General features: G+C 35.7%; 1 protein-coding gene across 2 annotated transcripts in view; it reads left to right on the top strand.

Moving 5' to 3' along the window:
• The first annotated feature begins 8085 nt into the window (after positions 1-8085).
• Positions 8086-13723, top strand: part of SLC26A7 (solute carrier family 26 member 7) — a 69767-nt gene continuing 64129 nt past the window's right edge. Inside the window, exons 1-2 of one of the 2 annotated variants that reach the window (XM_027679624.1) lie at positions 8086-8215; positions 8345-8639. In XM_027679624.1, coding sequence (XP_027535425.1) covers positions 8447-8639 — 193 coding nt within the window. In that variant the 5' untranslated portion in view covers positions 8086-8215; positions 8345-8446. The remainder of the gene's footprint in view (positions 8216-8344; positions 8640-13723) is intronic. The other variant, XM_027679709.1, reaches the window with a different exon arrangement.

The following is a 13723-nucleotide window of genomic DNA, read 5'->3' as shown; positions in this document are numbered from 1 at the left end:
GTTTGTGTCATTTGCAAAAATCAGGAACTAAACAAAAGTAACTGCTAAGCACCTGACTCAGCAAACTATCCAGCCACATGCTCAAGTGCATTTTCACTTAACAAAGCACTCCACAGTCAATTAAGCAATCGCTAGGGTCAGGAGAAATCTTCCCGTAACAGCTATGAGATTTAGTTTAAACTCTTAAACTTTTTTCTTTTTCAATGTAGTAAAATGTAGGTTTCATGTCCCTATTGTTTAATTTATTGTTAATCGTACTGGATTACACAAAATGAGGCTAAGAAAGTTATAAAGATTTTTATCATTTCTATGTAAAAGTTTAAATGCATATATAATGAAAAGCACAGTTTTCCTGACTACTTTCCAAAATGTATTTGAAAAATTTGCATCAATCGCTGGTTTTCTGCCCTGGAAATACATCTTAAAAATACAGGTTTTAAAGTATTTAGGAAAGAGCAGTGGCATGGAATGACCTGAATTGTCTGTACTCCCTCTCCATGACAAGGAAGGGTGCCAATTTCATAAGGTTTGGAGCTATCTAGGGCAAATATTGATTATTTGGGAAAACATTGATGTTCTGCAACAGTTGTTTGGTAGCAGTGGTCTATTTATCTTGTTCCTATGAGCATGTTTCAAACAACCTTTTCAAACATGTTAAAAGTGTGGATTAATTAAAGTGCACACAATTCAGTCATGATAATGAATTAATCATTTCCTTTTTGTCAATCATGGCCAAAAGTCTTATCTTTCCTCCGTGCTCCCTCAAGCAGGACAGAACAGTGTGATCCAGTCATCTTTATCAGCTATTCACCCTGTAGTTGGTGCCATTTTCATACTGTGTTTTGCGATGTAGGTAATTGCCTAGAACCCCAGGAAAGGGATCATGTTCACAGCCATAAGATGTTTACTAAGACTACCTAATTTACTATTATCTTATGTTAAATTGTCTAATCTAAGTAACAATTGATAATTAAGAAAGCTGCAGAACTGCTGCCTTTTCTTCGTCAATGATCTCACTAGCAATCACAACAGAAGAGAACAAGAGTATATCTTAATTAGGATGCGAAGCAGAGGTGTAAAGACAGAATGCATTCGAGGTCACCTAGAAAAGATCCTTTTGCTGTGAATATAGATCAGTAACAATTAGGGCAAACTGTCCAAATCATAGAGTCCAGGCCATGCAAGATTGTACAAAGAATTAGTTTTTTATATAATCAATTCTATAAATGTATATAGTTGCGTAAAATGTACATAGTTGCATAAAAATGTGCAAGTAGCGGCATTTAATTGGGTTGTCTTCTCAATTATTCTGTAATTTTTATGCAAATTAAAATGGATTGTGACTTGGGAATTGGGGAACATGGATCTGTATAGTGGGCACTTGGGCTAAAATATGGACTCATCTAGATGGCATATTCGAATGAGCCAGCTCTCCTTTTTTTTTTTTCTTAGTTTATTTTAATGGATTCTTAAGAACCCGGCACGCGAGTCACTGTGCTCTGAGTCATTGTACACAGATTGGGTTGATTTTGTTCCTACACTTTGGAAGAAATTGCTGAAGAAGTAGCAAGGTTTCTGATTTCAGAGCACTTGGCAAGTATACTGTGAGATTTAGTTTGAATTATTTCTAAACTTTTGGAATTTGGAAATGTTGTTTTTTATAACCTATGGATGCATGTACAGGGGAGTTTAAAAGACATTATTTCAAATTATTTTGTGTGTGTCTAGTCACTAAGTCCCAAGCAAGGATGAGACTTTTTATTGAAATAAGCAAGATAGTTCAGCACAACTGTTTATTGTGTGAGTTTTCTGAGGTTAATGTCTTGTAGTAGTAAAGTTGTTTAGAAAACTCATGTTTTTATGCCTGTATATATCTTTCATGCTTTTTTTTGGAACTAGTAAAAGCTGATATTACAATTCAGATTATTATTAGCACAGATCTTTTTGTCTTCTGTCTAATTTGGCAGTGATGGATTTTCTATATACTTGCTGATGATTATTAATTAAGTTAGTTTGGCAAACAACAACTTTGGGGAGAAAAAGAATTAAAGTATTTTTTGTCTCAGGTTTGAAAAGTAACCCCTTTTTAATTCAGTGTCCACTGGGCATTCTTCATGTGAAACTTTCTGTTAACTGTGCAGGCTACAAAGTAGTAGTCTCCTAAAATACCTGATCAGATATTTTAAATTAAAATGAAAAAAGAAAGGACTGTGTGAATACATTAATTCTTTTAGATTGGTTTTTTTTCAAGAACTGCTTTAGCTGTCCTACAGGCTGCATGGAATTTGATCTGCTGTGATCCTGGAATTCTGTCAGTTTGCTGTCTCTGAGGGCAGCAAGATATTACCTACCTTAATACTAAATTTTAATTATTACACTTCATAGGCTTTCCTTTTTGAAGGGCTCTATTTTCTGTCATATATTGTAAAATTTGTTATCACTGTGATTTATATTATGACAGCCTACAGATCTGGATTAATATGCTGCCTTTTAAATACACCGTTAACTCAGTTTCCTCAGTGAGGTAATTAAGTATCTGTTTCAGTTGGCTGAAATTAAGCTAGTGAGTGAAGTATATGGACACTGAAATTGCAGGTTTTTCTGATTAACACTTTCATCGACTGATGTCTGTCTGTAAAATACTTATCAGTACCACAGTGCACTGTCAAAGCGGGTAGAAATAAGACATTTTGAGGTTTTGAGGCTTTTACACGGAAGAAAAGTGGGATAAGATTATTATGGGATGCAAAAGGGATTTCATCTACTGAAGGGTCTGGAGCAAGGTATTGCTGATTATTCAGATAGCAGTAACTTCTCTTTGTAGAGTGCCAGAACAAAAAACTTACTATTGAAGAAAGGTTATGTAAATCGGGATAATCTATGATTTAGTATTCATTCCTCTGCCATAAGATGATGTAACACTGAACAGAGAGGAATGCAGTGAGGAGGGTTAAGCACAAGAACAATTTGTCCCTTGAACTTGTGGAATCTCCATCCCTGGAGATTTGAAAAATATTCCTCAGCAAGGTTCTGAGCAACTTGATCTGGCTTTGAAGTTATCCATTCTTTGAGGAAGGTTTGGATGAGATGACCTTCAGAGGTCCCTCCCATCTTAAATTATTCTATGCCCCTAGGGTTAGCTGGAGATAAAATTCTTCAGGAATGCTTGTTTCATGATAGTTGTTCCCAAATAGTTCTCAAGTGTAAGAGTTCTGAAATCTGTTTTCAGTCCATTCTGTGACACTTAACCTGGTTTAAAAAGAAAAAAAAATAAGCAATTTTTTCTAATTTGAAGGTAAATTTGAAGGTAACCTTCAAACAGCTGCTAGAAACAATTCTAAAAGGACATGAAAATTGACATTTTCTTTTCCAGATGTTTTCCATAAGAGATGGACATTATTGGTTTACTTATGCTTATATTAGATATGCTAAAATTATCTAATATATCTTCCTAATAATTTAATTTTTTTAAAATTTGTTAACACCTGAATGGCAATTTATTAGCAGACAGCTGTAAGGATCTCATGAGGAACAGAGTTTAAGAGGACGGTTGCATTATCAGATCTTTTTTTTTGCTTGGTCTGCACTTCCATTTCTCATTCATTAGATGACTTCAGAGAACACTGTGCCTGAGCATTAAGAGCTCCCACGGTTCAGTGTCTTGCTAATCTATCAGCTGACCTCCTGTCTTAAATTTTCAACCAGTAAACATATTTAAAATGTAGTGAGTAAACCTTTTATTGATGCTACAGAAATTGATTTTCAACTAACTTCGTTATTAAACTATGTAGTTAATATTATCCAGTTCAAAACCCATCATATCATGAGGCAGCATCAGATCTAGATGGTGCTCTTGGGCCCTGCAATAACCAAATGAAAATACCAAGCAAAACCACTCGATGTCAGTGTTGCTTCATCGAGTTTTGCCTGGCACAGCATCACTAATGGTGCTTAAAAGCCCATTTACAGAGAGTATGTTAAAGTCGAGCCCTAGCCATTTGAGCCAGGTCCAGCTTTTGTTATGCCTGGATGCTCAGCTTTATCTTGTGATAATTCTGATTACTCAGAGGTGTTAGTGTCACCATAGTGTGTCCTAAACATCCTGTATGATGAAGGGATGGAGATTTTAGCTTAATCTGTTTTGTGAAGGGCAAGAATCATATCTGTTTCAATTTAGGTCCACTTTCAAGTATTTGATGATTGAAATCAGAAGTACTTTTAAAATTAGGTGTTATTGAAAATAAATGCATTGCATCCAACTCTGGAAGATAAATTGGCAAGCTTTAGAGTTTGTGAATTATTTCTGTTTTTGATGCACTGGAATTTCAGAGGGAGAAGTTATGGAAATATCAGTAAAAAATTATTTGCACACTTAAACGTATGCTTCTTCTGTGGCCTAGTGTTGTGGTTTAACCGCAACCAGGTTTATGTAATACATGTGATTGATACCCTGTTTTTTTACAAATTCTCAGATTTCAGGAATGCTTTTTTGAAGGTGTGGATTTTTATCACTGTTCTTGTGTTGCTCAATTTGTCAGCACTTGCTTATAATTCCGGTAGCTTATGTATTATTCTTTTGTGCTGTGTTCTATGATGTATGAACTGCACAATTTGGTCTCTTTGAACTAATTCTTCTCACTCCTTTTTTAAAATCTGACTTCCATTCCTATTCCCATTCAGCTGTGCTTTCTCACACATACTTGGAATTTCTCACAGGATTTCTCTTGGAATTTTTACCATCTTTCCTAAAGATGGTGACCATTATGTGGCCAAGATTTTTACCTGTCTTTTTTCTTAAATCTTTCATCTAGTAGTCTCTTAATCCTTTAGCCATTCTTATCTGTATTTGACAGAACTATAGCAGTATCAAAACTGAGTTCATAGAAATTGTTGGTCAGGATAGAGGACAAGGATGAATGGAAATCAGTTTTCTCACATTAAAAAAGATGAGGAAAGCTCAATCATTATATACTCAATATATATTCAGATCTAAATCTTATATATATTTTGCCAGTGGCCAGCCAGAAAAGTATTTGCTTTGGATTAATGTTAGCATGTACTTTCCTTTACCCAGTGATGGTAGATGGGAGAATATGAGGAAGTTGAGTTTGATGCACTGCATGCACTTGGGGATCAAATGATGCACATTAGCAGGAATACAGCTTTAGTTAGTCGGCATTAGATTAACATTGGATATTTACAGATATTTAGTTACATGATCTGTCTGCCTGAGAAAACTTACAAAGAGCAAGTCATACTACAGAATCAGAGAATCACAGAATAAGTAAGGTTGGAAGGGACCACAGTGGGTCATCTGGTCCAACCTCCCTGCTCAAGCAGGTTATCCTAGAGCACATTGCACAGGATGGTGTCTAGACAGTTCTTGAACATCTCCAGGAAGGGACACTCCACAACCTCTCTGGGCAATCTGTTCAGTTATTTCCATCATGGTATCTATGCCTGTCATAGGTGTGAATAACTTCATTTAACTTCTATGAGCATATGTAAACATACGTATAGTTTTTGAACTTTCCTGCCAATTTATGTGAAGTCTAAAAGCAGCTCATATGCAAGAGCCCAATGATTCCTACAGAATCTGCTTCCATATGAAGTGGGAATCAGGGCTTCTCTGTCAGAGTTTACCAGGAATTTTTCCTTTTGAGGTCTAGGTTGGAGTAAGGTGTTTGGTTTGGGGTTTTTTTTTAAATCCCTTGAAGCTAAAGCTAGAGAATCAAACTTCCTATCTTCACATATCCACCACATATGTAAACATCCCATATATGCAAATATTAGAGAAGCTGATGAAAATAACCCCCACAGGGGTTACCCCATTTTTTTAGAATCTGTTATAAATCAGGTTTTAAAAGCCCACCAGATCTGATCTATGATGCAATAAATTTCTCCTTTTATATACTATCTGTATTCTAATTTTTGACTATTGGTAATTATCTTTTTAACATTGTACATAAATACACTACTAGAATTATACTTTTGTGCATTTCCAGATAAAAAACCCAGAATAAAAAAAAAACTATTTAATCACTTGAAAATAGGCTTTACTTATATAGGAGCATCAAAAAAGCTAATTGTGAAACATCTAACATTACAACAATGTGTGTGAATACACTGACTTAGATGTATAAAATCAAAGGTTCCTCATGCTTATCCTTTGGTGTTCTAGAAAACTGAGTTCTATATGCCTGTTCCAGAGCAGAAGAGGGTCTCATAGTCATGATAGCTCAGGAACATTGTGACCAAGTTCAAACAATGAAAACCTGCATAGTTTGGGAGTGTATAGATTATAGGTTTGTAGCTAATAAAAACCAGTCAATGAGAAAAAGTTTAAATATCATGTGTGTGGTACAATATGTGTTTCAGTTAGGATACTGATGTGTTTTAGGAAAGTAGTAGTTTTTTATGTTTCTTTAAGATTCAAATGTTGGAATATTGTGTAGTGAGGTATAGGCTTGTTGTTATACATCTGTCTTCTCTTAAAAATTTTGATTTCTTTGGGAGTTTGTAAATTAAATGTTGCCTTGTGTTATTGCTAACTAAGAGTACTTTATTAATTTCAGAGTTACAAGGAACAGTGTTTTTCAATAGTGATGATATTATCAACTTCAGATTTATTGATACTGCAGTTTTTTTACTTATCAAAATAATTGTTGGAGTAAAAAAGTTTCCACGCAAATTCCACATCTCTTGTAAGATATTTGTACTCACGCATGCACACACCCAAAGAGAGATACCATCCCTTGTTGTTGGTGAGGGACAAAAGTCTGTTGATATTGCTAATCCTAGGAGTTCAGATGCTAATCTAGGATTGATGAAAACTGTCCAGATTTACTGACTGTGCAACTGTGAGGTGGGAAAATCTCAATTACAGACTTTTCCAAAAAGCTTCAGCATTTTGATGCAAGAAGTTTGAAGAATGAAAACTATGTTCTTGTGTGTTTAGTGATGGTTCTTTGGTTTTCTAATGTTTTTTTGTTTGGTTTTTTTTTCCTGTTTCAGAATATTCAGGGCTTCTAGCAAACAATGATTTAAACAAACAAACAAACAAAAAACTTGTAGTTTCTTTTACACAAGTACGTTTTTGAGTACGGTTTTGCATATGCATATCTATGTGTAGAAATGGATTTTGATTTTTATTTCCTAGTAAATACTATTATAGTTAGAGGTACTGAACATTTAATCAAAACTAAGCAATACCTGACTGCTGAGTAACTCTCACTCTACTTAGAAAGATTCCTGTCCACTTCTGGCCACTGAAAGTAGGTAAAGATCTGTTTTGCTAAACACTTGGTATACATAAATACTTTGATTATGAAGTCCTTGAACTGCAATTTCAAATTAAAAGCAGGGGGTCACACACACAGAAAACGAAAACCACAAACCATATGATGAATCTTGCATTTTAACTTAAATCTCTTTTCTATTCAGAAACACAGATAACTGAGAGGAAGGTCCACTGTGTCCTTGCTTCATATCAGACAGGGCGTTTAAATGTTTTAACATTTAAAGTTCTTCCACTCTCTTATCACTTTGTGTCTGAGCACTTTGTATCCCACACAAGATATGATGTTATTACAAGAACAGAAGTTTCTTGGTGAACTATCTTTGCTGAGAAAGCCTTTGTTGGATGGACAACCAAGAGCAGAAAGGAGTAGCTTTAAAGAAGAATGATTGTCACAAATGTTTTTGGCACGTCCCATGTGAAGCTGATAGTTTGCAGTCCTTCACTGCACTTTGAGCTCGTTACTCTTCAGTCTGTCTTCAGCTTACAGAGAGAGTCTGTGTATATTTTCAGCAGGACTTATTGGTACCTGATGTTCTGCATTTACTACATAAACAAGCTTTTTACTGTCTTTTAAAAGACAAAATGTTGATGGAGTAAGACAAGTTTTCTATTATGAGCTTTACTGAGGACTTAATGCCTTCTACCTAAGTCCCGAAAAACTCCCCCCTGTGAGAGGCAAGGCTGCTCTCCCAGGCTTGGGAGGGAGAAGCCGGGTTCGCTGGGCACTTCCCGCTCAGATTAGCATAGCCCAGCCTATATTGCACACACTCCCAGTAATACCTCGTTTTGCCACTGGAATGAGGCCAAAAGCACAAGCATTACAGGGATATAAAGCAGGAGGTTACTGGAAAGAATCATAAACTAACGTGAGATGAGACCAAATTTTTTCAAATAGCAGAAAATGTGATCTTTGCTGTAAACAGTTCTTGCATTTCATGTAGCTGTTTATATTATTGAGGTTTTTAATAAGTGTTTTCATTGAGTATAGTTACAGAACAGCTGCAGAAATCTTAAGTGCTTCTGTTCATTTTTTTTTCTCTGCAGTTTTGGAGCTGAAAAATCTCAGAAGAAAACTGGAGACTAACACAGATCAGTATCACTCCTCAACTGTGCACCCTTCTGAGGCACTGCTTTTGTGGGGTGGGAATGATGACAGGGGCAAAAAGGAAAAGAAGCACAGTCTGGAGGAAAATCCAGGCTGTTCGCTTTGAAGATATCAAAGCCTGGTGTATGAGAAGGCTGCCCATCTTGAAATGGGTGCCCGTCTACAACTGGAAAGAAAGTTTGGTTCCTGATACAGTTTCTGGGATGATGCTAGCCATCCAACAGGTGACTCAAGGTACAGCTAACTCATTTCAGATTAATATTTAATATTATTTGACTGAATTGGTCTGGTCTTCCTTTTCTTTTTTATTTTGTCTTTCTTGTTTAATATTATTATAAAGCTTTGCTTAAAACAATGTCATGCTTACAATATTAAAAAAAAATGTATAGTCTTAACTCTTAATGTGTATATAGTGGATGTGCAAATGTGGACAGAAATGCATTGTGTTATTGTAGTTAATTTCTGTGGAACTTTACTGTGTATCCCATCCCTCTGATGATTTTTCAAGACTTAATATAGCAGATAAGAGAGCAGTAACTCGATTCACACAGAATATGGTTATATACAATGTTTTGTCAGTTAAGTGACCACCTTTTTCTCCTTTCCTTTTTTGGAAAACAAAATATATCTGAATGATAATTGCACTATAAGATATGCTATTCTGAAAAAAAACATTTGCATGATACTATTAGTTGTGAATGTCCAAAACACAGCAGGAAAAATGAACAACTTTCTGGGCATAAAGGGTGCTCCTGCCAGAGACATTACCCATGGAGCGGATTTGCTGGCATCTGTGGTTTGTGTGTGGATACCACATCTCTTGTCAAGCAGCAATACAAAGTAGAGGTGGAGCTAGACTACATTTGGCAGCATAAAAAAAAACTAAAAACAGTGAAGGAAAAGGAAAAACTCCCCAAACCAAAAGCCTCCACAATGACCTGCAGAAACCTTAAGGCCTGGTAATCTTGGTTAATAAAGTAATTGCTACTTGGAAACAAAGGCTTTTGTCAGTTTTTGATATGTCTTTTATGGTGTCACCTTCTTATGGCAATATCTTATATTTGTCTTAGGCAAATCACAGCTTCTTATCTGCCTCAGATGTACTTTAACTCCTTCCTTTATGTAAATGACATACATTGTTTCTGAACAGTCATATTAGCTATGCTTAGCTATCATTCATGTTGTTAAATTACAAAGGCTCCTTTAATTGAATTATGCTGGAGCTGGAAACAACTGATTTGTCTAAGTATTTGTTCTTTTAAAGTAATTAGGAACAGCTGCATTGGCTTGATTTAACTTTAAGAACCTTAATACCATAACACTGCAAAGTATCTAATTTCCCCGGTATGTGTGTATACAACAATTGTAATTAAAATGCTGCTAATAACAGTATGATGAAATTCATCAAAAATGCTAAAGAGCAAACAAGTTAAACAAAAAAGTTAGACAGCATTTCTGCACTGCTGGCAGTTTTAGCCAGGATTTTCTTGTTTGACTCTTGTACCAAGAAATTGTTTAATGTAACAGATAAATTTAAGGAGATCCAGTGAAGACAGAAAACACTGGTTTATGCTTTCTAGATTATTTTTAAGTACTCTAGAAATAACTTTATCCTTATTTTATGCTGTTTAAAAAGCAGTACATTCACACCCATCCTTCCTGTTTTTCCTTTCTCCGCTTGCTACTTCTCAAGATTTTGGAATGATTTTAGGGAATGAAATAGGAAGACAGCTAGATACAAAAGAATTTTATCGTGTTTGTGGTGCTTTAATTTGAACACAACATATTAATTTGGACCATTAGCTCCTTCCCTAGTGTTGCAAGCATTCCAGTTATACTTTCACAGAGAGGCTTATAGATCAAAAAATCCCATTTTTTATATAGCACAGAGTGAAAAAATCCCAAATTTTGAGAGGTCCTATTGTGATTCTTTTCTTCCACCCACAAGATAAAACAAGAAATTTTGTAATGAAATGAAAGGTAGAAATTCTAATAAAAGTAGAAAAAAAGGTAACCTGTGATAATTGACTTGTAGAGCACAGTATCATTTGGTGTTGCAGCAACAGGTTTAAGCAAATTCAAATACATTAAAATAAACTTGAGTTATGGAAGTATATGGAAAAAATGTACAGCTGTATTCACATGCAACAGTTTTCTGAGTGAGAAAAAGGACAGAGAGTAGTCCAGTAGCTCGAGGATAATTAAGAAAGGCCTTCCAACTGATCTGTGTTTTTCACAATTTCTACTGTGTGGTTTCTTACTCATCTGTCATTGGCCATGTTCAGACTATTCAGATTGGCAACTGCTCTGACCTGGTGTAATGTGTCTGTGTTCCAGCATCTAATCTAAATTTTAGACAAAATTGCTGGCTTCCCTTTGTAAAGTAAGGAAGAAAAGATGAAAGTCACTGTCCTTACTGTGTCATAGTGAAAGCAACAAAGATAATGCTTATCACTCTTCCTTGCAACATTTTCAGAAATTGCTTCTGGAGAATTCATATGTAGCAGTAGTTATGTAGCAGTAGTTTTTGGTGTCTGCCTCATAAGTGAGAAAAACAAAAGAGCAAATTAATAGAAATATCAGCAATCAATGCTCCAAAAAAGTCTTTGATAAAGGTATAGGATAGTTCAGAATAGCTATTCTATGACATCTTTTATTTTGGATAAAGTTTGAAAGAGCTACTACCATTCACTTGTGATTTGCAGCACCAAAATGATTGTTTTCTAAGTGTGACTTAAGCCTTCAAACTTCTGTAAGATACCTTCAAGTTAGCTACCTGAAAATTGAAACACTTGAGCTCACATATCGATTTATATTTAAAAATAATTCCATCATGACACTCATTAACTAGAACTATATCCCATGGTAACAGAGTCTAGGAATGGTGTAAGAAAGGAATGCCACCTGAGTGTTTAATTGTCTTTACTTCCATGTACAATGTGGAAGAAATAGATCTTTAGAAGACAAGGTGTTACCTTACCTAACACTGAACTAAGGTGATACCTGTAGGGAGATGGGAAGGAAAGGTGTGGGATTATCATGATGTGCTGCTTGGCATTTGTGATGAAAGAGTCTTTGCTGAAACCAAGCAGTCATTCTTCAAGTGTTCCTATGGTTGTTTCATTGTCTGCTAAAAATGCCAAAAAAATATTAATTCATGAGTCCCAAAATTCACTGCTGAGCTCTTGTGTCCTGTTTACTTATTGAGACAATACTTGTATTGTCTCTGTGTATGTCCTCTAATTTTAGAGTACTTGATTTAATTCCACAGAATATGGAGAAGGAAGTGTCAAATATAATTTTGTTTCTAAAAATGTTATAAAATTATCCAGTAGGAACAAGAACCTACAAGTTCTAATAAAAAAAAAGCCCTTTCAAAACCACTAATTACTGGAAAGATTCAGTTGGACTTTCACGGTCTCAGTCAGCCACAAGTCAAAACCAGTAAAGGAAATCAGGCTTCATCAGTTCCAGATATTTAATATTAGTTCCAACAATAATTTAATAATACAGAGCTCAATACCTTATTTTTCAGCCATAGAATCCTTAATCATACTCTGATACCTAACATTGAAGAAATAACCTTTGAATGTAAAATAGACATTGTCATCCAGTCTAGAAGTTTGCTATATACTTTCACAGGCACTTAAGAAATTTGAGCTTTTATGTTTCGGTAATCACTACTTAATTTGTCTCATATTTTTTCTTAAAAACCTGTAATGATAGACTAGAGCAAGATATCTCTAAATTAGCAAAATAGATTTATTAATTTTAATTAATTTTCTTGTTGGACTGGTATTCATCTCTCTCTTCCCTTTCCTTTTAAAACTTATTAATACCCCATCAACAGTCATTCTATAAAGATTTTACTTTCCATTTCATTCTTTATTCCTCTCCCTTGGAAACAAATTCAATTGCTAGGTCCATGTAGATGTCTCATAAGTGCCTAATATTTTTTTTTACCTTTCCAAACTGAAATTGTGCTAATAGAACAAAGGGTCTGCAGTGCAAGTAACTACTTCTCAGCAATCTGCTTTTGTGTTCGTTACTATACAATAAAGATCTAGTTAATAAGAGTTAGTGAACATTAAGCTATTAGAGAGCATCCAAAGGAGGGCAACGAAGATGGTGAAGGGCCTTGAGGGGAAACCGTATGAAGAGTGGCTGGGGTGACTTGGTCTGTTCAGCCTGGAGAGGAGGAGACTGAGGGGACACCTCATTGTGGTCTTCAACATCCTCATGAGGGGAAGTGGAGGGGCAAGTACTGATCTTTTCGCTCTTGTGACCAGTGACAGGACTCAAGGCAATGGTATGAAGCTGAGTCAGGGGAGGTTTTGGTTGGATATGAGGAAAAAGATTTTTCACCCAGAGAGTGGTTGAGCACTGGAACAGCCTCCCCAGGGAAGTGGTCACAGTACCAAGCCTGCCTGAGTTCAAGAAACATTTGGACAGCACTCTCAGGCACATGGTGTGATTCTTGGGGATGGTCCTGTGCGGGGCTAAGGGTTGGACTTGATGATCCTTATGGGTCCCTTCAAACTCAGTATATTCTACGATTCTGTGCTCGTGAGAGGTGGTGAATGACTGCGTTTACATCACTATTTTATATTTCGTTCACTTGACTGAGAAGTTTTCTTACTTTTGCTTTTCTGATTCTCTCCCCTATCCTTTGAGGAGGAGCGAGTGAGTGATTGGCTGGGTGGGTACTTCACTGCTGTCTAGAATCAACCCTTCACAAGTAGGATTCATGCAACTGAATCTAATCATCTGCTTTATCTAATCATCTGATTATATTAGTAGGATTTCCTTTGAATGTAACAAGGGATTGGCTCAGGGGTAGACACTGATGAGTCAGGCATCAAAGTTTAGGTGAGATATGCCTCAGCCATTATATCTTTAGCATTGTGGTAAATAAATAGTTCTTGTTCAACATGGTTAAAGACAGGTCTTACTGTTTTGTTTTCTGTAATTTATCCATTGACTTGTCATAACAATACCAGAATTATTTATGGCTTTTTCATGTGACATGAACACCCCATACTCATATGAGAATACTTTGATCAAGCTGCATCTGAATTTTTCTTGATTTCCTTACATGATAATTTTAAGATGCATCATGATGCAGTCTTTCCACCTAGTTAAATTTCATAAAACTGTCATCATGTTTTTTTCTATAGCCTTTGGAACATGTACTATAGTCCCATCATATCTCTTCTGAGTGCAGCTGCTTAGCTCATTTTCACAGTGGTAACTTTTGTTGCACCAAGCAAATTATTCATCTTTATTTTCAAGGCCTTTCATAGGTGATCCTTCCTGAC

The sequence above is a fragment of the Neopelma chrysocephalum genome, unplaced genomic scaffold (assembly GCF_003984885.1).
Source record: "Neopelma chrysocephalum unplaced genomic scaffold, ASM398488v2 Primary Assembly neopelma1_22, whole genome shotgun sequence".
NCBI classification, from domain to species: Eukaryota; Metazoa; Chordata; class Aves; order Passeriformes; family Pipridae; genus Neopelma; species Neopelma chrysocephalum.
This window is presented reverse-complemented; position numbering and strand designations above follow the sequence as displayed.